The sequence below is a fragment of the Oratosquilla oratoria genome, chromosome 3 (genome assembly GCF_046742065.1).
Source record: "Oratosquilla oratoria isolate Oo_2021 chromosome 3, ASM4674206v1, whole genome shotgun sequence".
In the NCBI taxonomy this organism is placed as follows: domain Eukaryota; kingdom Metazoa; phylum Arthropoda; class Malacostraca; order Stomatopoda; family Squillidae; genus Oratosquilla; species Oratosquilla oratoria.
The window spans coordinates 19,338,871-19,362,689 of NC_134779.1; the positions used below are offsets into that span (position 1 = coordinate 19,338,871).

The 23,819-nt window shown below is 35.1% G+C and overlaps 1 protein-coding gene across 1 annotated transcript in view; it reads right to left on the reverse strand.

Moving 5' to 3' along the window:
- Nucleotides 1-23,819, reverse strand: part of LOC143020917 (uncharacterized) — a 442,767-nt gene that overhangs the window by 294,322 nt on the left and 124,626 nt on the right. Inside the window, exons 2-4 of the mRNA XM_076177865.1 lie at nt 17,112-17,302; nt 16,597-16,698; nt 9,576-9,639 (exon numbers count right to left, since the gene is read on the reverse strand). Of these exons, the coding sequence (XP_076033980.1) occupies nt 9,576-9,639; nt 16,597-16,698; nt 17,112-17,261 (316 nt within the window). The 5' untranslated portion in view covers nt 17,262-17,302. The remainder of the gene's footprint in view (nt 1-9,575; nt 9,640-16,596; nt 16,699-17,111; nt 17,303-23,819) is intronic.

Consider the following 23,819-nt stretch of genomic DNA (forward strand, 5'->3'; position numbering starts at 1 on the left):
TACCGAAATAATTTCGGCCCTGGGCAGGATTCGAACCAAACACTACGCGCACCACCATGCTAGTAGTTCATCGTTCTACCAACTGCGCCACCGAGTCGGTGTGTGTGTGTGTGTGTGTGTGTGTGTGTGTGTGTGTGTGTGTGTGTGTGTGTGTGTGTGTGTGTGTGTGTGTGTGTGTGTGTGTGTGTATTTACCTAGTTGTATTTACCTAGTTGTATATTACGGGAAGGGGAGCTATGCTCGTGGGGTCCCGTCTTCATTTCTCATTTTATCTAAACAATTTTTAAATTCATGTATTGTTTTTGCACACACCACTTTCTCATCTAACTTGTTCCAACTGTCTATTACTCTGTGTGGAAAGCTGTTCTTTTTCAAATCTCTTCTATAGCTGTCTTTTTTTATTTTCTTTCCGTGTCCTCTTGTATTTCTGTCATCCCATTTTATCAGATTCTCTCTATCAGTAATTTCTATGCCTTTCATGATTCTGTAAATAGCTATCAAATCTCCTCTCTCTCTTCTTTGCTCTAGTGTCTGTAGTTTAAGTTTTTGTAGTCTCTCTTCATATGATAGTTTTGAGAGTGTTGGTGCCAGTTTTGTGATTGCTCTTTGTATTCTTTCAAGTTTTTTTATACATTTTTTTGTACTTGGTGACCATATCGTTGCTGCATATTCCAATCTTGGTCTTATCAGGGTGATTAGGATTTTCCTCACCATTTCTTCATCCAGGTATGTAAATGCCACTTTGATTGTTCTTATTAAATTATAAGTTTCTCCAAAAATCTTATTTATATGTTTCTCAGGTGACATATTATTCATAACAATGACTCCCAGGTCCTTCTCATTTTCTACTTTTTTTATTCCTTCTTCTCCCAAATTATATGATCCTGTTATTCTGTTTTTGCTTTTTCCAAATTCCATTATACTACACTTTTTTGTATTGAACTCCATCTCCCACTTCCTACTCCATTCTTGTACTTTATTTAGATCTCTCTGTAGTGATTCACAATCTTCTTCAGTTTTCACTCTTTTCAGTAGTTTTGCATCATCTGCAAAGAAGCTCATATAGCTTTCAATTCCTTCATCCATATCATTAATATATATAGCAAACATTATTGGGGCCAGAACTGTTCCCTGCGGGACACCGCTTATTACTTCATTCCATTTTGAGTGCTGATCTCTTATCACTACTCTCATTTTTCTTTCTTGCAAAAAGTCTTCCATCCAATTTAGCAATTTACCTTGTATTCCTCCTTCATATTCTAATTTCTTAAGCAACTTCTTATGTGGTACTTTGTCAAAAGCTTTTTTTAGGTCTAGAAATGCACAATCAGCCCATCCATCTCTTTCTTGTATTATATCTATTAGCCTTGAATAGAAACATATTAAATTGGTGACGCATGATCGTCCTTGTCTGAATCCAAATTGCCTTGGATTTAGTACGTTGTTTTTTTCCAAGTATTTTACCCATCTACTTTTGATAATTCTTTCACAAATTTTTGCTATTGTACTTGTTAGAGAGACTGGTCTATAGTTGGTAGGTTCTTTATTTCCTCCTTTATATATAGGTACTATATTTGCTTTTTTCCAATCTTCTGGAACTTTTCCTTCTTTTAAGGAACTGCTTATTATGCTATGTATTTTGTCTGCCAGTTCATTCCTGCATTCTTTCAGAATCCAGTTTGCTATTTCATCTGGCCCATGCGATTTTCTGACATCAAAATTACCCAAGTGTGTCAATATTTCATTCTTTGTTACTTCTATTTCTTCCATAGGGGGGACTTTTTCTTTCCACTCAATCTCTTCAGGTTGTATATTTTCCCTTGTAAACACTGATTTAAAATGTTTGTTCATAATTTCTGCCATTTCCATTTCCTCAGTGTATTCAACTCCTCCTTGTCTTAATTTCTCCAAGTCTTGTTTGTTTTTCAGTTTGTTTACAAATCTGTAGAATAGTTTTGGTTGATCTTTACACTTTTCTATAACATCTTTTTCATATTTTCTTTTTTCCTCTCTGCACTTTTGTACATATTCATTTCTATAACCAGTATATATTTTCCATTTTTCAGGTCTTCTGTCTTTTTTCCATCTGGTCCAGGCTTTGTCTCTTTTGTCTTTTAACTCCCTACAACTTTAGTTGTACCAGCATTTTACATATTCTTTTTCTTGTTTTTGTCTTGGGACATACTTTTCCACTCCTTTTTTGTAAATTTTTGTCAAAATATTCCATTTCTCTTCCACTGATGTTTCTTCATTGTATATTTCTTCCCAGTTTTCTTGTTGGAAGAATTCTCTTATTTTATCAAAGTTTGTTTTTTCATACATCATTCTTCCTTTTCTATATTGTTCATTTCTTTTCATATATTTTTCTTCATTAAGTTCCAGTTCAATCAATATGTGGTCACTTTTACCTATTGGTGTTTTATATTCAATCTTGTCCACTATTCTAGGTTCAGATGTAATTATTAAGTCTAGCCTCGATGGTTCTTCTTCATTTCTATACCTAGTGTTCTCTTGTATCCATTGTGTCATTGAATGGTCAGTAATCATCTCAAGTAGAGCATTTCCCCATGAGTCATCACCACTCTTTACTGTCATTTCTTCCCAGCAGATTTCTTTGCAATTAAAGTCGCCCATCATAACTATTCTTCCTCCGTCTTCCATTATTTTAGTTAATGCTATCTTTGTGTCCTCTAACATACTTTTATGTTCACTCTCCTCCCATGAGGCTGTTTTCGGAGGCACATAATTGATCACAAATTTTCTGCTCTTCTTATCTCGGTCTTCCACTTCTATCATAATCATCTCTACTGTATTCTTTCCATATATGACACCTTTCACGTTTATATCCTTCTTAGTCAGGAACATAACTCCACCCCCTTGCTTTTTCTCTCTGTTTCTAATCCAATAATTGTATGCATCATGTCCTACACTGTTGGGTGGTAGTGGGCCTTTTAATTTTGTTTCTACAATTCCCATTATGTCCGGTTCTTTTTCTTTCAAATAATCATTCAGCTCATTCAATCCTGTTATTAATCCATCTATATTTGTGTAAGACACTCTTAGTTTTCTGCCACTTCCATTGTGTTTTCTGTTTCCCTTATGTTTTTCTTTTGTATGTCGAACTTCCTTAGTTTCATGTTCACTACTCTCCAATAGAATCTCTCTTTCTCTGACTCCGTTCTGTTCTCGTTTTTTGCCTTAGCTTCCAGTCTTTTCTGCTTTTCTTCCTCTCTTTCCTCTTTATTCATTTCTCTTTTTATCCATATCTTTTTGTATTGTTCACTTGTTGCTAGTTTCCCTGTTTTGGATAAGATATTCTCTGCCGTTGTTTGTGACTTGAATTTAATCTTAATTGGTCTGGTCTTGTCTGTGCTATACTTTCCGAGTCTAAATTTCTCTTCGATTTGTTTCATAATCTCTGGTTCATCTTCCTGAACTGATTCTAGTAATTGGCTTACTTTTTCATTTTCCTCTTTGATTCTTGTGGTTCTATCTGTGTTGTGTTTCTCTTCCATTCCTAATATAATTATACATTTCTTCTTGTCTGCTAAATCTCTTACTATATTCTCCTTTTGTCTCATCACTTTAATAACTGAGTCTTCAGTATGTTCTTTCAATTGCTGTTTGACTATGTCAGTGAATGAAATCTTATTTCCTTCTTGGGTTTTCTTCCAATTTTTACTTTCTTTAGCTATCGTTTCTCTGTTTTCTTTACTATTCTTCTTCAATTCCTCATTCTCCACCTTTACCTCTCTTAACTGTCTTTTTAGGTCTTCTATTTCATCAGTTAAGTTTTTATTCGCCTTTTCTAGTTCTTCCAATCTTTCAACCCTTTGTAAAATGGTGTTCATATGACCTAACCTACTCTCCAAGTCCTCGATCACCTTATCAACCTTCTTCTCTAGTCTTGTCAGTCGGGGGGGGGGGGTTGTGTCCCCCCCACTCTCTTTAAATCCCTTGAAAATATTCTCATCACTTTCTACTGTATTGTTCCTATCTATACTTCTAATCTTTACATTCTTATTAGACATTCCGTCGTCCTCCAGCTCGTCTTGTGGTCGTTTGTTTACTTTTCGGCGGTCTGTTTGGACCAAGTCCTCTACTTCCTCATTACCTTCCATTTTCCCAGCAATCCCTCCCCTTCTCCTCTTTCCTTACTTTCCCACTACCCCACGAGCAATTTCCCCCCACCCTGTAAATACAAAAAGGCACTTCTCTTTGCGTTGGGATCCACAATCTGCACTTTTCTTCAGAACGTTCTTCAAGCCGTCCGTTCGTTGAAAGTGTGTGTGTGTGTGTGTGTGTGTGTGTGTGTGTGTGTGTATTTACCTAGTTGTATTTACCTAGTTGTATTTTACGGGAAGGGGAGCTATGCTCGTGAGGTCCCGTCTTCATATCTCATTTTATCTAAACTATTTTTAAATTCATGTATTGTTTTTGCACACACCACTTTCTCATCTAACTTGTTCCAACTGTCTATTGCTCTGTGAGGAAAGCTGTTCTTTTTCAAATCTCTTCTATAGTTGTCTTTTTTTATTTTCTTTCCGTGTCCTCTTGTATTTCTGTCATCCCATTTTATCAGATTCTCTCTATCAGTAATTTCTATGCCTTTCATGATTCTGTAAATAGCTATCAAATCTCCTCTCTCTCTTCTTTGCTCTAGTGTCTGTAGTTTAAGTTTTTGTAGTCTCTCTTCATATGATAGTTTTGAGAGTGTTGGTGCCAGTTTAGTAATTGCTCTTTGTATTCTTTCAAGTTTTTTTATACATTTTTTTGTACTTGGTGACCATATCGTTGCTGCATATTCCAATCTTGGTCTTATCAGGGTGATTAGGATTTTCCTCACCATTTCTTCATCCAGGTATGTAAATGCCACTTTGATTGTTCTTATTAAATTATAGGTTTCTCCAAAAATCTTATTTATATGTTTCTCAGGTGACATATTATTCATAACAATGACTCCCAGGTCCCTCTCATTTTCTACTCTTTTTATTCCTTCTTCTCCCAAATTATATGATCCTGTTATTCTGTTTTTGCTTTTTCCAAATTCCATTATACTACACTTTTTTGTATTGAACTCCATCTCCCACTTCCTACTCCATTCTTGTACTTTATTTAGATCTCTCTGTAGTGATTCACAATCCTCTTCAGTTTTCACTCTTTTCAGTAATTTTGCATCATCTGCAAAGAAGCTCATATAGCTTTCAATTCCTTCATCCATATCATTAATATATATAGCAAACATTATTGGGGCCAGAACTGTTCCCTGCGGGACACCGCTTATTACTTCATTCCATTTTGAGTGCTGATCTCTTATCACTACTCTCATTTTTCTTTCTTGCAAAAAGTCTTCCATCCAATTTAGCAATTTACCTTGTATTCCTCCTTCATATTCTAATTTCTTAAGCAACTTCTTATGTGGTACTTTGTCAAAAGCTTTTTTTAGGTCTAGAAATGCACAATCAGCCCATCCATCTCTTTCTTGTATTATATCTATTAGTCTTGAATAGAAACATATTAAATTGGTGACGCATGATCGTCCTTGTCTGAATCCAAATTGCCTTGGATTTAGTACGTTGTTTTTTTCCAAGTATTTTACCCATCTACTTTTGATAATTCTTTCACATATTTTTGCTATTGTACTTGTTAGAGAGACTGGTCTATAGTTGGTAGGTTCTTCTTTATTTCCTCCTTTATATATAGGTACTATATTTGCTTTTTTCCAATCTTCTGGAACTTTTCCTTCTTTTAAGGAACTGCTTATTATGCTATGTATTTTGTCTGCCAGTTCATTCCTACATTCTTTCAGAATCCAGTTTGCTATTTCATCTGGCCCATGCGATTTTCTGACATCAAAATTACCCAAGTGTGTCAATATTTCATTCTTCGTTACTTCTATTTCTTCCATAGGGGGGACTTTTTCCTTCCACTCAATCTCTTCAGGTTGTATATTTTCCCTTGTAAACACTGATTTAAAATGTTTGTTCATAATTTCTGCCATTTCCATTTCCTCAGTGTATTCAACTCCTCCTTGTCTTAATTTCTCCAAGTCTTGTTTGTTTTTCAGTTTATTGTTTACAAATCTGTAGAATAGTTTTGGTTGATCTTTACACTTTTCTATAACATCTTTTTCATATTTTCTTTTTTCCTCTCTGCACTTTTGTACATATTCATTTCTATAACCAGTATATATTTTCCATTTTTCAGGTCTTCTGTCTTTTTTCCATCCGGTCCAGGCTTTGTCTCTTTTGTCTTTTAACTCCCTACAACTTTTGTTGTACCAGCATTTTACATATTCTTTTTCTTGTTTTTGTCTTGGGACATACTTTTCCACTCCTTCTTTGTAAATTTTTGTCAAAATATTCCATTTCTCTTCCACTGATGTTTCTTCTTTGTATATTTCTTCCCAGTTTTCTTGTTGGAAGAATTCTCTTATTTTATCAAAGTTTGTTTTTTCATACATCATTCTTCCTTTTCTATATTGTTCATTTCTTTTGATATATTTTTCTTCATTAAGTTCCAGTTCAATCAATATGTGGTCACTTTTACCTATTGGTGTTTTATATTCAATCTTGTCCACTATTCTAGGTTCAGATGTAATTATTAAGTCTAGCCTCGATGGTTCTTCTTCATTTCTATACCTAGTGTTCTCTTGTATCCATTGTGTCATTGAATGGTCAGTAATCATCTCAAGTAGAGCATTTCCCCATGAGTCATCACCACTCTTTACTGTCATTTCTTCCCAGCAGATTTCTTTGCAATTAAAGTCGCCCATCATAACTATTCTTCCTCCGTCTTCCATTATTTTAGTTAATGCTATCTTTGTGTCCTCTAACATACTTTTATGTTCACTCTCCTCCCATGAGGCTGTTTTCGGAGGCACATAATTGATCACAAATTTTCTGCTCTTCTTATCTCGGTCTTCCACTTCTATCATAATCATCTCTACTGTATTCTTTCCATATATGACACCTTTCACGTTTATATCCTTCTTAGTCAGGAACATAACTCCACCCCCTTGCTTTTTCTCTCTGTTTCTAATCCAATAATTGTATGCATCATGTCCTACACTGTTGGGTGGTAGTGGGCCTTTTAATTTTGTTTCTACAATTCCCATTATGTCCGGTTCTTTTTCTTTCAAATAATCATTCAGCTCATTCAATCCTGTTATTAATCCATCTATATTTGTGTAAGACACTCTTAGTTTTCTGCCACTTCCATTGTGTTTTCTGTTTCCCTTATGTTTTTCTTTTGTATGTCGAACTTCCTTAGTTTCATGTTCACTACTCTCCAATAGAATCTCTCTTTCTCTGACTCCGTTCTGTTCTCGTTTTTTGCCTTAGCTTCCAGTCTTTTCTGCTTTTCTTCCTCTCTTTCCTCTTTATTCATTTCTCTTTTTATCCATATCTTTTTGTATTGTTCACTTGTTGCTAGTTTCCCTGTTTTGGATAAGATATTCTCTGCCGTTGTTTGTGACTTGAATTTAATCTTAATTGGTCTGGTCTTGTCTGTGCTATACTTTCCGAGTCTAAATTTCTCTTCGATTTGTTTCATAATCTCTGGTTCATCTTCCTGAACTGATTCTAGTAATTGGCTTACTTTTTCATTTTCCTCTTTGATTCTTGTGGTTCTATCTGTGTTGTGTTTCTCTTCCATTCCTAATATAATTATACATTTCTTCTTGTCTGCTAAATCTCTTACTATATTCTCCTTTTGTCTCATCACTTTAATAACTGAGTCTTCAGTATGTTCTTTCAATTGCTGTTTGACTATGTCAGTGAATGAAATCTTATTTCCTTCTTGGGTTTTCTTCCAATTTTTACTTTCTTTAGCTATCGTTTCTCTGTTTTCTTTACTATTCTTCTTCAATTCCTCATTCTCCACCTTTACCTCTCTTAACTGTCTTTTTAGGTCTTCTATTTCATCAGTTAAGTTTTTATTCGCCTTTTCTAGTTCTTCCAATCTTTCAACCCTTTGTAAAATGGTGTTCATATGACCTAACCTACTCTCCAAGTCCTCGATCACCTTATCAACCTTCTTCTCTAGTCTTGTCAGTCGGGGGGGGGGTTGTGTCCCCCCCACTCTCTTTAAATCCCTTGAAAATATTCTCATCACTTTCTACTGTATTGTTCCTATCTATACTTCTAATCTTTACATTCTTATTAGACATTCCGTCGTCCTCCAGCTCGTCTTGTGGTCGTTTGTTTACTTTTCGGCGGTCTGTTTGGACCAAGTCCTCTACTTCCTCATTACCTTCCATTTTCCCAGCAATCCCTCCCCTTCTCCTCTTTCCTTACTTTCCCACTACCCCACGAGCAATTTCCCCCCACCCTGTAAATACAAAAAGGCACTTCTCTTTGCGTTGGGATCCACAATCTGCACTTTTCTTCAGAACGTTCTTCAAGCCGTCCGTTCGTTGAAAGTGTGTGTGTGTGTGTGTGTGTGTGTGTGTGTGTGTGTGTGTGTGTGTGTGTGTGTGTGTGTGTGTGTGTGTGTGTGTGTGTGTGTGTGCGTGCGTGATTCACCATGGTCTTGGAACATGCGTTGTACTCTTAAGTAATCCAATCTAGGGTAATTCTGTGACCACTCACACTCACGCCAACACACACATTTAAATACACACACACGCACACGTACACAGAGTCACACTCATACAACAAACAAAACATCTTGCCCGAAAGAAGAAGGTACCAACTTACAGTGCAGTTGTTTTTCAAGCTTACCGGTTAGGTTTCTTGTCTGGTAACTGTAGTGTCAGACTGATAGATTCTGTGCAATTGTTGTTTAGACTCCGTGGAGTACGGCACAAAATTTGTAAAATTATGTACATATATACATATGTATATACACATACATACATATATACATGTATATATATATATATATATATATTATATATATAATATATATATATATATATATATAATCATATATATATATATAATCATATATATATATATGTGTATAAACCTATACATACGTAATACTTATGTATATACATACGCATAAATAATACATATGTATATACAAATACATAATACATATGTACTTTCCTGAAGAGGGCTATAGCTATTATCCGAAATATATATACCTTCTAATTTTCTTTTATTTCGACTGTGGGTTCTTCGTGATCATTTTTTTTTTTTTTTTTTTACAAATGTGCCACTACATTTTGTTTGATATATACATATATATATATACATATATATATATATATATATATATATATATGCATATATATATATACATATATATATATATATATATTATATATAGAGACATAAAATTGAGTTAATTCAATTTCACAAGATTAAAAGACAGTCCAATGAGGATAAAAAAGTAAATCTACTCTAGAATTATTGAGGACCAGATTGCAAAAATCTTATCGTAAATAGAGAAAATATTGACAGTGTACCATGGCCATCATTTTTATCACCATAATCATCCCCTTTTCCATAATCATTACCTTTACGATCAATGTCACTATCATGATATGCTTCCATTACTTAGCCTAAATGTATTGGACCTTTACCATTTGCCCCTCAAGAGACAACGAGCATCTGTCCACAACTTACCTTTATTAGCGATGCGTTGGTACTCGTCGTACATGTCCCATTGTGTGGCCCAGCACCCAACAGACTTGGGGAGAAAAGGAAAGTCAAGTGACAACGGTGAATTGATATATAACCAAATCAGAGATGGAGACACACATATATACAGATACAGAAATGCATAGATGCTCCCATACAAAGGAGCATACACACACACACACACACACACACACACACACACACACACGTCGGTCGAGTGACAACGAAGTTTGGACTCCGGTGATATCTACAAATTTCGAGGATCACAACGACAAGGAAGTACCTGTGTTGTATTAATAGGGAAGGGGAAAGCTCGTGGTGTAGTGGGAAGGTGAAGAAAAAGGAGAAGGGGAGGGATTACTGAGGAAAATGGAAGGAAATGAGGAAGGGGAAGATTGGGTCCAGGAAGTCAGACGGCATGTCAACAAAAGACGGCCAGACGACAATGGTGAAGTCGAAGAGATTAGTAAAAATGTAAAAATTAGAAATATAGATAAGAGCAGCGCAATGGAAGGTGAAGATAACTATTTCCATGGATTTAATGAGGGAGGAAATGACAACCTCCCCCGACTAGTAAATCTGAAGGAGAAACTAAAAGAATTGAATGCAAATTGGGAAGTTAGGTTTAACCAATTAAAGTTGATTACTCAAAGAGTTGATAAACTGGAAGAATTAAAAATGGAGAATAAAAACCTAACTAAAAAAAAACAGAAGAATTAAAAAGACAGTTAAGAAAAATAAAGGATGAGAATGAGGAATTGAAGAGAGTAATAAAGAGAATAAAGAGTCCATAGCAAAAGAGGTAAGTGGTTGGAAAAAAGTATAAGAGAACAATAAAATTGAACTTAGAGGTATAATGGAACAGCAGATGAAAGAACAAACTAAGGACACAGTTATTTAAGTTATGAGGGAGAAGAAGAATATAGTAAGAGACTTAGCAGATAAAAGAAATGTATAATTATATTAGGGATGGAGGAGAAGTACAATCTAAATAGGACTACAAGAATATAGGAAGAAAAGGAAAAAGTAAATAAGATGTTAGAAGTAGTTCAAGAAGATGAACCAGAAACAGGGAAAGAAATAGAAGAAATATATTGATAGGGAAACACAATACATATAAGACCAGACCAATTAAGGATAAATTCAGGTCACAAATGACAGCAGAGAATATCTTAGCAAAAACAGGGAAACTAGCAAAAAGTGAACAATTTAAACAGGTATGGACAAAGAGAAATGAATAAAGAGGAAAGAGAGGAGAAAACAAAAAGACAAGGAGCTAATGAAAAAACGAGAAAAGAACAAAGAGAAATTCTATTGGAGAGTAGTGAATATGAAAGTGAGGAAATGGTTCATAGCAGAGAAAAACAGAAGGGAAACAGAAAACACAATGGAAGTAGCAGAAAATTGAAAATGTCTTACACAAATATAGATGGCTTAATAACAGGCTTGAACGAACTGAATGATTACCTGAAAGAAAAAGAACTGGACATAATGGGAATTGTAGAGACAAAATTGAAAGGTCCACTACCACCCAACAGTGTAGGACATGGTGCATATGATTATTGGATTAGAAAAAGAGAGGTAAAACAAGGGAGTGGAGTTATGTTCCTGACTAAGAAGGATATAAATGTGAGGAATGTCACATATGGAAAGAATGGAGTAGAGATGATTGCGATGGAAGTGGAGGACAGGGATGGGAAGAGCAGGAAGTTTGTAGTAAATTATGTGCCTCCTAAAACGGCTTCGTGGGAAGAGAAAGAACACAAAAATATGTTAGAAGAGACAAGGATAACACTAAATAAGATAATGGAAGATGGAGGACGAATACTCATAATGAGTAACTTTAATTGTAAAGAAATCTGCTGGGAAGAGATGACAGTAAAGGGTGGAGACGACCTATGGGGAAGTGTACTACTTGATATGATTATAGAACATACAATGACGCAATGGATACAAGAGAATACTAAGTATAGAAATGAGGAAGCACCATCGAGACTGGACCTAATAATCACATCAGAACCCGAAATAGTGGACAAGATCGAATATAAGACACCAATAAATAAAAGTGATCACATATTGGTTGAACTGGAACCAAATGACAAAAAATACATAAAAAAAAAACAATATAGAAAGGGAAGATTGATGTATGAAAAACATATTTTGATCAAATAAAATAATTCTTCCAAAAGGCAGACTGGGAAAGAATACACAAGGAGGAAACAACAGTAGAAGAGAAATGGAATATTTTGACAAAAATTTACAAAGGAGTGGAAAAGTATGTTCCAAAACAAAAGTAAGAAAAAAAAATGTAAAGTGTTGGTACAACAAAAGATATAGGGAGTTAAAAGACAAAGGGGATAAAGTTTGGATAAAATGGAAAAAAGACAAAAGACCTGAAAAATGGAAAACTTGTACTAGTTATAGAAATCATTATGTACAAGTGTGCAGAGAAGAAAAGAGGAAATACGAAAAAGATGTCATAGAAAAATGTAAAGATCAACCAAAACTATTTTACAGATTTGTAAACAACAAACTGAAAAGCAAACAAGAATTAGAGAAACTACGACAAGGAGTGCAATACACAGAGGAAATAGAAATGGCAAAAAATTATGAACAAGCATTTTAAATCGGTGTTTACGAGGAAGAACATACAACCTAGAGATATAGAGTGGGAGGAGAAAGCCCCCCCTATGAAAGAGATAGAAGTATCAAGGAGTGAAACAATAAAACACTTAAGTAGTCTCGATGTCAGAAAATCGCATGAACCAGATGAAATAGCAAACTGGATTTTGAGAGAATGCAGGAATGAACAGACAAAGTACATAGTCTAATAAACAGTTCATTGAAAGAAGGAAAAGTTCCAGAAGATTGGAAAAAAGCAAATATAGTACCACTATACAAAGGGGGAATCAAAGAAGACCCTACTAACTATACACCGGTCTCTCTTACAAGTACGATAGCTAAACTTTGTGAAAGAATTTTCAAAATTAGATGGATAAGGCATTTAGAAAAAAACAACGTACTAAATCCAAGGCAATTTGGATTTAGACAAGGACGATCATGCGTCACAAACTTAACGTGTTTCCAATCAAGGCTAATAGATATAATAAAAGAAAGAGAAGATATGGATGGGCTGATTGTGCATTTCTAGACCTGAAAAAAACTTTTGATAAGGTGCCACATAAGAAGTTGCTAAAGAAATTAGAAACTGCAGGAGGAATACAGGGCAAACTGCTGAAGTGGATGGAAGACTTCTTGCATGAAAAAAATGAGAGTGGTGATAAGAGACAAACACTCTAATTGGGATGAAGTGATAAGTGGAGTTCCACAAGAAACAGTACTGGCCCCAGTAATGTTTGCTATATGTATTAATGACATCGATAAAGGAATTGAAAGTTATATGAGTTTCTTTGCGGATGATGCAAAATTGTTGAAAAAATGAACACAGAAGATTGTGAGTCGCTACAGAGTTATCTCAATAAAGTATTGAAATGAAGTAGGAAGTGGGAGATGGAATTCAGTATTAAAAATTGTAGTATGATGGAATTTGGAAGAAACAAAAAAGAATAGTGCGATCATATAAATTGGGAGAAGAAGAAATGAAAAAGTAGAAAATGAGAAGAACCTGGTGTCATTATTATGAATAATATGTCCCCCTAAAAAACATATAAATAAGATTTTTTGAGAAACTTATAATTTAATAAGAACAATCAAAGTGGCATTTAAATACCTGGACGAAGAAATGGTGAAGAAAATACAAGTCACTTTGATAAGACCAAGATTGGAGTATGCAGCGACGACGTGGTCACCAAGTACAAAAAAAATGTATAACAAAACTTGAAAGAATACAAAGAGCAATTACAAAGTTGGCACCAACACTCTCAGAACTATCATATGAAGAGAGACTAGCAAAATTCGAGATACAGACATTAGAGCAAAGAAGAGAGAGAGTAGACTTGATAACTATTTATAGGATCATGAAAGGCATAGAAACTATTGATAGAGAGGATCTGATAAAATGTGATAGTAGAAATACAAGAGGATACGGAAAGAAAATCAAGAAAGACAGTTATAGAAGAGACCTGAAAAGGAACAGCTTTCCCCACAGAGTAAAAGGCGTTTGGAACAAGTTAGATGAGAAAGTGGTGTGTGCAAAAACAATACACGAATTTAAAAACAGTCTAGATAAAACGAGATATGAAGACAGGACTCACGAGCATAGCTCCCCATCCCGTAAAATACAACTAGGTAAATACACGCATACGCGCGTGCGTCCATACAATCATAATATGGGAAGGTCCGTGGAGTATTGGAACCTAAAGCAACACTCAATGTAATCAATTTAAGGAAAATTGAATAAATTATTTATTACATCATAACTACGTTATGCTAAAAGTTGCACTCAGCCCCATCCACCCAAATCCCATCCGTCATTTTTTTTCTATCTTAGCTCCTCGTGGATGACCCCCACAGGGGACAAGAAGAGGCAGAACGGTAGAAGTGGTAAAGAGCAGTTTCAAGGGAAGAGCATAAAGGAGGGACAGTTGTTGTACAAAAGTAAAATCATTCTTCCGTGAGTAGATATTTTACTTTAATGTAGAAAAATTATATGTGGCTCCGATTCATAAGAGTGTCCCAGATCTGTCCCTAAAATATTGTCTTTATGCTAACATGCATTGAGCACTGCGGTACTGGGATTAATGATTAAAGTAATAAAAAGAAATACGATTTATTTTTGTTGGTGTCAGTAGAACAAGTGTGGTTTGGGAAGATATCAAAAGTGATGTATAATTCAGTTGATATGAAGCTGTATCTTCGCTAACAGAAACGGGTGGAGAGATGGCGTAAAATGTGATAAGATTGGACTGAAAGGGGACGCGGGAGAGAGGGACGGGGAGACGGAGAGAAGGAGGGGCCAGGAGTGAAAATAGCCGCGTAGGATTGAATCAGGGAAGGCAGTATGGTTCAAGAAGGAGATTTAAGATGGAAAAAATGACTTTGGTAAAAGGAAGCTCTTGTATATTTTTCATTCAACTGACGGTAAGCAATTTTATTTTACACCTGAGATGTTATGATCTGGTTGATATAAGTCTATTGAATGATGGGAAATTTTATGTAGATTTTTATTTATCTACTAGACAAATTACCCGCGCGTTACTGCGGGCAAATGATGATCATTTTAATTTTGATGGAATTTGTGGAGAAAGTAATAATAATAAAATGTTAAGAAAGTAAGAAAATATCGGTTTTTTGTGGGAGACACTTTTGGAAATAAAATAAACTTATCCAAGTAGCCGGGGTTATGATGAATATATATATGGTTTTTGGGGGAGTTCGTGAACAAACAAAAAGATAGACAGACACAGGCTACTACTTTATTATAGTAGATACAAATGGAAGATATTTATCCAAGTACCTTGGGTTATAAGGTTTCAGAATATATTTGGTTATAGGGGTCTATCTGCAAAAACCTAGTAGTTCGTGAATAATCCTTAACCTAACCACACCCCACCTAACTTTAACATTTAACCCAAACCATTTTTTTAATGAAATATAGTTGTCCAAGTACCTGGAGTGATAGGGTATCAGAATATATATGGTAATGGGGGTCTATCTCCAAAACCCTGGGAGTTCGTGAACAAACAAACAGCCAGGCAAACAAATGAAAGGTAGTTACCCAAGTAACTTGGGTTATAAGGTTTCAGAATATATATGGCTATAGGGGTCTATCTGCAAAAACCTAGGAGTATGTGAATAATCCCGAACCTAACCATACCCCACCTAACTTTAACATTTAACCTTAACCAATTTTTTTAATTAAATATAGTTATCCAAGTACCAGGATTGATAGGGTATCAGAATATATAAGGTTATGGTGGTCTATCTCCAAAACCCTAGGAAGAGTTTGTGAACAAACAGACAGACAGACAAATGAAAGATAGTTATCCAAGTTCCTTGGGTTACAAGGTTTCTGCAAAAACCTAGGAGTTCGTGAATAATTCCTAACCTAACCATACCCCACCTAACTTTAACCCTTAACCCTAACCAAAATTATCTTTTTAAAGAAATATAGTTATCCAAGTACCTGGAGTGATAGGGTATCAGGATATATATGGTTATGGGGGTCTATCTACAAAACCCTAGGAGTTCGTGAACAAACAAACAGACAGACAGAGGCTACTACTTTATTATGGTAGATTTAATTCTATTTTTATTTTTATTTGTTTATTTGTTTATTTTTTATTATTTTCAATGTACTCCCGATGATCTTCTCCAGGACGGTCATGAGCTAAACTGGGGTGATAGCACATCCTGGGGGGTGCTGAAATTAGTTTAAAGGGGTGATGGGGATTGCTGCATACATGGCAGCACTTCACTTCCCTTTATCTTTCTAGCGATCAAACGTTAACCAGACTTGGGGGTGCTAGGCTTCCTAGACCTGACTACTACAGGAGTGCCCTTGTGGTCGGAAAAGGTTCAGAAACGCAAAGCTAAACAAATTAAAGCAAAAAAAAGGAAATACAGCAAATGACGGAGGTGGAGAGAGAGGAACAAGGATCATGACAAAGGATTCGTAGAAATATGATAATTTGAATAAAAAAATAAAACAAAATAATTTGAATAAAAAAAAAACTGTAGATACATGTACACTGTTTGACTATTGTTGCATATTCACAGCATTTTACAATGAATGCTGCAAAACCCTCCACTATCATCCAGGATTTTTTTTTTTTTTTTTTTTGAGAAAGCTCTTGATTATGCTGACATTTTTAATAATACATTGGTTCATTTAAAAAGGTTTTCCTAAATGCTCATGTAAAAAGAGAACTAAAATAAATGATGGATTGATCTTCTTGAGACTTGTCATAGTAACATTTCCTAAACATGTGTCCGTACACACGTGTGTATATACGTACATACGTATGTGCACACTTGGATGAATATGTACGTGTGCATGCGTATATGTGTGCATACAGGGCAACTTGGTTCTGTGGGCAGGCCTTACCTTGTGAACGGTGGCCGACTGTTGTGTCGTCTTGTCCATCAGGTACTTGGGCACTGTCTGACAGGCAATGGGTCGGGCCCTCACCTGCCCGGCGCTCTTCTTCTGCAAAGTCATGGAAGGACTCGTAACCGAATCTTAAACAGAAAGAGGCTTTAGGCTATAATTTTGGACAATACTAGGTTCCCTCTCTCGTTCTGATATACTTAGGAATTTCGGAATATAGTTGGAAAAAATTGTGGCCAGTGTCTAACAAGTGTTGATATAACCTACAATCTAAATGTGTATGTTGCCTCAAGCTACTCCGACTGAAATCGGTCTAATAAGGGAAGGAAAATTTCCAAATAAAAACTATAACTAGATTTACAATTAATTTAGAAAAATGGCTCAAGGATCACGTAAAAATGACATATGCGTATAGATGTTCAAGAATATCAATATAATTTAATACATTGTAATTACTACAGTATTTGTACATTAATGACTAATTTTGGTAACTGCTCCTGTGTGTCACTGACCTCACTATAGGTGTTCCATTGGCGTATGTATTCCTGTGCCAGGGGGTCCTCAATGTGTACAGAGGTGTTCTCTTGGTCGTAGAGTACCAAGGTCGGCGTCTCGTTCAAGAGAACGTCAAGCGTCGGTGTCGCCTTTTTACCCGTCGCCATATTTCAGGCAAATTCGTCCAAGAAGAAAATGTCGACGTAGGCTGTTGGCGGGGAATATGTTAATAGAATTAATTATGAAAAAAGTGGGTTATATATATTATCAATATGTGTAGCTATTTCCACTTGAAATATCGAAATTTTGAATATTTCCAATGTAATCTTTCGAAATTCCAGGAATCCTGAACTTCGACCAATTTTCTTATTTTCTTCGTTGTTTTACCTTCGAATCCTTAAGTTTTCTGAATTTTACTGATTCCTTATAGTCAAAGCAATCTACAAATTATCTGCTTTTGAACTGTGTTCTTCACCATTATCTTAACCATCATACTGGTTTGTTAGATTAGTTAGAAAACAAGACGTTAAACTTGAACTACTTGAAACAAGAAGACAAACACACAAGCAATAAACGATGTATAAAACCATAAACAATATAGCAGATATAAACAAACTAACTTACAACCAACAAATACACGAACATACCACACATACCAAACAAGCACCAACATATACCAGTGCTCATTCTTTTCCCGCAGCATCCAGGAGGGGAATCACCCCCCATTTCATTTAGCAATAATCCTACTCTTGGTACATTTAGAAATAGGATTAGCCATCGCTACCACCTTCTCCTTAATCCTAATCCCAATCCTGACCCTAATTCTGACCCCATCGTCCCTAATCCTAACCTGTCCCTAATCCTTAAGTCCTCAGTTCAGCGCCCGCACATTATGCCCCAAAAGAAAGAACGTTAGTTACATTGCATTAACCCACAAATTATTGTCGATGTAGGAGTGATTTAAGTTACTGTTACTTACGGTTCACTCTTCGCCACCGACACAACACAATTGTTTGTAGGTTAATTCTAAGAGACGTTTTTCAACTTCTTTCCTACTGAAGAAGTTGCAGTGAGGAGCCTACGCCAGGAAGCGTGTATCTGTGGCCGAAGCTGTCACTTTTTCCGTACGCGCCTGGACTGTTGGAACAGGTAATAGCCACTGCTGGAAATCGGAGAAGAGAGCGGGATTCGAACCCACACCTAAGCGAGTGCGAGACCAGCATGCTTCCGATTAAGGAAAAATACATTTACGTGTAACTAAATACATATATATATATATATATATATATACACACACACATATATATATATATATATATATATATATACATACATACGTACATACATATATACATAGACATATATATACATACATACATATATATATATACATACATACATATATACATACATACGTATATATATTCATACATACATACATACTGTGGATGCATAAATACATATAAATATATATATATACATACATATATACATACATATATATATATATATATATATGTGTGTGTGTGTGTGTGTGTGTGTGTGTGTGTGTGTGTGTGTGTGTGTGTGTGTGTGTGTGTGTGTGTGTGTGTGTGTGTGTGTGTGTGTGTGACACACAGGAACCCACAGTCGGAGAAAGAAAAAAATTCGAATAAAGAAGAATCCTATATTTCGGCTATCAACTGTAGCCCTCTTTCCTGAAGAGGGCTACAGTTGATAGCCGAAATATAGGATTCTTCTTTATTCGAAGTTTATTCTTTCTCCGACTGTGGGTTCCTGTGTGTCATTTACAAATGTGCTACTACATTTCTGTTTAGAAATATATATATATATATATATATATATATATATATATATATATATATATATATATATATATATATATAACGAAAATAATATAATAATGACAATGATAATATTCTTAGAGTGATCTCCTCTCTAATACAATTTTTGTTAAATTGGATAGCAGCTGACGTTCTGCCTGGTGTGGATCTCACTCGGTCGTGAGGCCATTGAGGTTGCTCTCTGCTCATCAGATGAAAGACAGCGTCTGATACTTTGCCGAACAATGTTCAATATCAAGAGTCGCCGTGATGATGAGGTTTAATAAGTTCTGTTTCAATGAATCTTATGTTTGTCACACTGGTCGTAGGATAATCCCTTCATACTATCACCGAGCTGTTCCATTCGTACAAAAATATATTTATAACAATTGGTCATGAAGGAATATTCTCTAGACCTGCGTTTCCTAACCTTTTCAGACCTTAAGGACATCCCATGTAGTCAGGCCTAAGCAGTCCAGTACCCCTAACTAATTTCTTATTACTAGAAGGATAAAGGAAAGGGTGTGTATGCATCGCTTCGCAGCACCCCCTAGATTGATTTCAGCACCCGAAGTTATGAAACGCTGTTCTAGATCATGGTTATCAGAAACATTCCGACGCACACAGAATTAACTCGCAAGCACACACAGTTCAACTTTCATGTTTTCAGCACAGATCACACAAAGCCCAACTCAATGTGAACTCAAAGGGTGTGGGATCCGGAACGATTTCAACAATAGAGGTAAGATTTATTCTTTTTCATTAGATATTGAAAGGCTTTTGACAAATGCCAAGATCAAAGGTACACATGGCAAAGGGGTTTTCTATTTGCTATTATCCATTTAATCGTATGTTCATAAATTAATTATGTTTTTAACCAAAAAGGAAACACTAGATATCAAACGACCGTATGACGTTATTGTCATTGTATACGTGCATATGTGTGCGTATTTGTGTGTGTATATATATACATATATATACGTGTATATGTGTATATATATATATGTGTGTGTGTGTGTGTATTTACCTAGTTGTATTTTACGGGAAGGGGAGCTATGCTCGTGGTGTCCCGTCTTCATATCTCATTTTATCTAAACTGTTTTTAAATTCATGTATTGTTTTTGCACACACCACTTTCTCATCTAACTTGTTCCAAATGTCTATTACTCTGTGAGGAAAGCTGTTCTTTTTCAGGTCTCTTCTATAACTGCCTTTCTTGATTTTCTTTCTATCATCCCATTTTATTAGATCCTCTCTATCAATAGTTTCTATGCCTTTCATGATTCTGTAAATAGTTATCAAATCTCCTCTCTCTCTTCTTTGCTATAATGTCTGTAGCTCAAGTTTTGCTAGTCTCTCTTCATATGATAGTTTTGAGAGTGTTGGTGCCAGTTTTGTAATTGCTTTTGTATTCTTTCAAGTTTTGTTATACATTTTTTGTACTTGGTGACCACATCGTTGCTGCATATTCCAATCTTGGTCTTATCAAAGTGATTAGTATTTTCTTCACCATTTCTTCATCCAGGTATGTAAATGCCACTTTGATTGTTCTTATTAAGTTATAAGTTTCTCCAAAAATCTTGTTTATATGTTTCTCAGGTGACATATTATTCATAACAATGACTCCCAGGTCCTTCTCATTTTCTACTTTTTTATTCCTTCTTCTCCCAATTTATATAATCCTGTTATTCTTTTTTGCTTCTTCCAAGTTCCATTATACTTCACTTCTCAGTATTGAACTTCATCTCCCACTTCCTACTCCATTCCCATACTTTATTGAGATCACTCTGTAGTGACTCACAATCTTCTTCAGTTTTCACTTTTATCAACAGTTTTGCATCATCCGCAAAGAAGCTCATATAACTTTCAATTCCTTCATCCATATCATTAATATATATATCAACCATTATTGGGGCCAGAACTGTTTCTTGTGGAACACCCCTTATCACTTCATCCCAATTAGAGTGTTCGTCTCTTATCACCACTCTCATTTTTCTTTCTTGCAAAAAGTCTTCCATCCATTTCAGCAGTTTACCCTGTATTCCTGTAGTTTGTAATTTCTTAAGCAACTTCTTATGTGGCGCCTTATCAAAAGCTTTTTTTAGGTCTAGAAATGCACAATCATCCCATCCATCTCTTTCTTGTATTATATCTATTAGCCTTGAATTGAAACATATCAAGTTTGTGAAGTATGATCGTCCTTGTCTGAATCCAAATAGTCTTGGATTTAGTATTTTTTTTTTTTTTTAATGCCTTTCCCATCTAATTTTGGTCATTCTTTCACAAATCTTTGCTATTGTACTTGTTAGAGAGACTAGTCTATAGTTGGTAGGGTCTTTTTTGTTTCCCCTTTTATATATAGGTACTATATTTGCTTTTTTCCAATCTTTTGGAACTTTTCCTTCTTTCAATGAACTGTTTATTAGGCTATGTATTTTGTCTGCCAGTTCATTCCTGCATTCTCTCAAAATCCAGTTTGCTATTTCATCTGGTCCATGCGATTTTCTGACATCAAGATAAATCAAGTGTTTCATTGTTTCATTCCTTGTTACTTCTCTTTCATAGGGGGGGACTTTCTCCTCCCATTCGATATCACTAGGTTGTATGTTCTCCCTTGTAAACACCGATTTAAAATGCTTGTTCATAATTTCTGCCATTTCTATTTCCTCTGTGTATTCAACTCCTCCTTGTCGTAGTTTCTCTAAATCTTGTTTGTTTTTCACTTTGTTATTTACAAATCTGTAAAATAGTTTTGGTTGGTCTTTACATTTTTCTATGACATCTTTTTCGTATTTTCTTTATTCTTCTCTGCACACTTGTACATATTCATTTCTATAACTAGTATATATTTTCCATTTTTCAGGTCTTTTGTATTTTCTTCCATTTTGTCCAAGCTTTATCTCTTTTGTCTTTTAAGTCCCTACAACTTTTGTTGTACCAGCACTTTACTTATTCTTTTTCTTGCTTTTGTTTTGGGACATACTTTTCCATTCCTTCTTTATAAATTTTTGTCAAAATATTCCATTTCTTTTCCACTGTTGTTTCCTCTTTGTATATTCTTTCCCAGTCTTCTTTTTGAAAGAATTGTCTTATTTTATTAAAAAAAAAAAATCATACATCAATCTTCCCTTTCTACATTGTTCATTTCTTTTTATGTGTTTTTCGTCATTTAGTTCCATTTCAACCAATATGTGGTCACTTCTACTTATTGGTGTCTTATATTCAATCTTTTTCACTATTACGGATTCTGATGTGATTATTAGGTCCAGTCTCGATGGTTCTTCTTCATATATATACCTAGTGTTCTCTTGAATCCATTGCTTCATTGTATGGTCAATAATCATATCAAGTAGTACATTTCCCCATGAGTTGTCTCCACCCTTTACTGTCATCTCTTCCCAGCAGACTTCATTACAATTAAAGTCAACCAATATAACTAGTTTTCCTCCATCTTCCATTATCTTATTTAATGTTATCCTTGTGTCTTCTAACATACTTTTGTGTTCTCTCTCTTCCCACGAGGCTGTTTTAGGAGGCACATAATCTATTACAAACTTTCTGCTCTTCCTATCTTTGTCTTCCACTTCCATCATAATTATCTCTACTCTATTTTTTCCATATGTGATATTCCTCACATTTATATCCTTCTTAGTCAGGAACATAACTCCACCCCCTTTTTTCACCTCTCTGTTTCTAATCCAACAATTATATGCACCATGTCCTACACTGTTGGGTGGTAGTAGACCTTTCAATTTTGTCTCCACAATTCCCATTATGTCCGGTTCTTTTTCTTTCAGGTAATCATTCAGTTCGTTCAAGCCTGTTATTAAGCCATCTATATTTGTGTAAGACATTTTCAATTTTCTGCTACTTCCATTGTGTTTTCTGTTCCCCTTCCGTTTTTCTCTGCTATGTACCATTTTCTCACTTTCATATTCACTACTCTTCAATAGAATTTCTCTTTTTCTGTCTGTTCTTTTCTCGTTTTTGTCCCTAGCTTCTTGTCTTTTTGCTTTCTCATCCTCTCTTTCCTCTTTATTCATTTCTCTTTTTATCCATATCTGTTTAAATTGTTCACTGTTTGCTAGTTTCCTTGTTTTTGCTAAGATATTCTCTGCTGTTGTTTGTGACCTGAATTTGATTTTAATTGGTCTGGTCTTATCTGTATTGTATTTCCTTAGTCTATATATTTCTTCTATTTCTTTCCCTGTTTCTGTTCCATCTTCTTGAACTACTTCCAATATCTTATTTACTTTCTCCATCTCCTCCTTTATTCTTGTAGTCCAATTTGTATTATACTTCTCTTCCATCCCCAATATAATTGTACATTTCTTTGTATCCGCTAAGTCTCTCACTATATTCTCTTCCTCATCACTTTAATAATTGTATCTTTAGTTTGATCTTTCATATGTTCTGCCACTCTATCCTTAAATACAATTTTGTTATTTTCCTGGACTTTTTTCCAACCCTGTACTTCCTTTGCTATGGACTCTTTATTCTCTTCAATATTTCTCTTTAATTCTTCATTCTCATCTTTTACTTCTTTTAACTGTCTTTTTAATTCTTCTATTTCTTTAGTTAGGTTTTGGTTCTCCTTCCTTAACTCTTCCAATTTATCAACTCTCTGCTCTATCCGTGTAAGTTGACTGAACTTACTCTCCCAATGTTCGGTCATTTTCTCTAGTTTTTCTTCTAGACTTGCTAATCGGGGGAGGTTGGCATCCCCCCCCCCCTCATTAAATCCATGGAAATTATTATTTTCACTTTCCATTGTGTTGTTCTTATCTATATTTCTAATCTTAATGCTTTTACTGATATTTTCGATTTCCTCTGTGTCGTCAGCAAACCTCTTGTTTATATTTTATCTGCTGTCAGGGGGAGCCCGTTCGTCTCCCGCCTCAT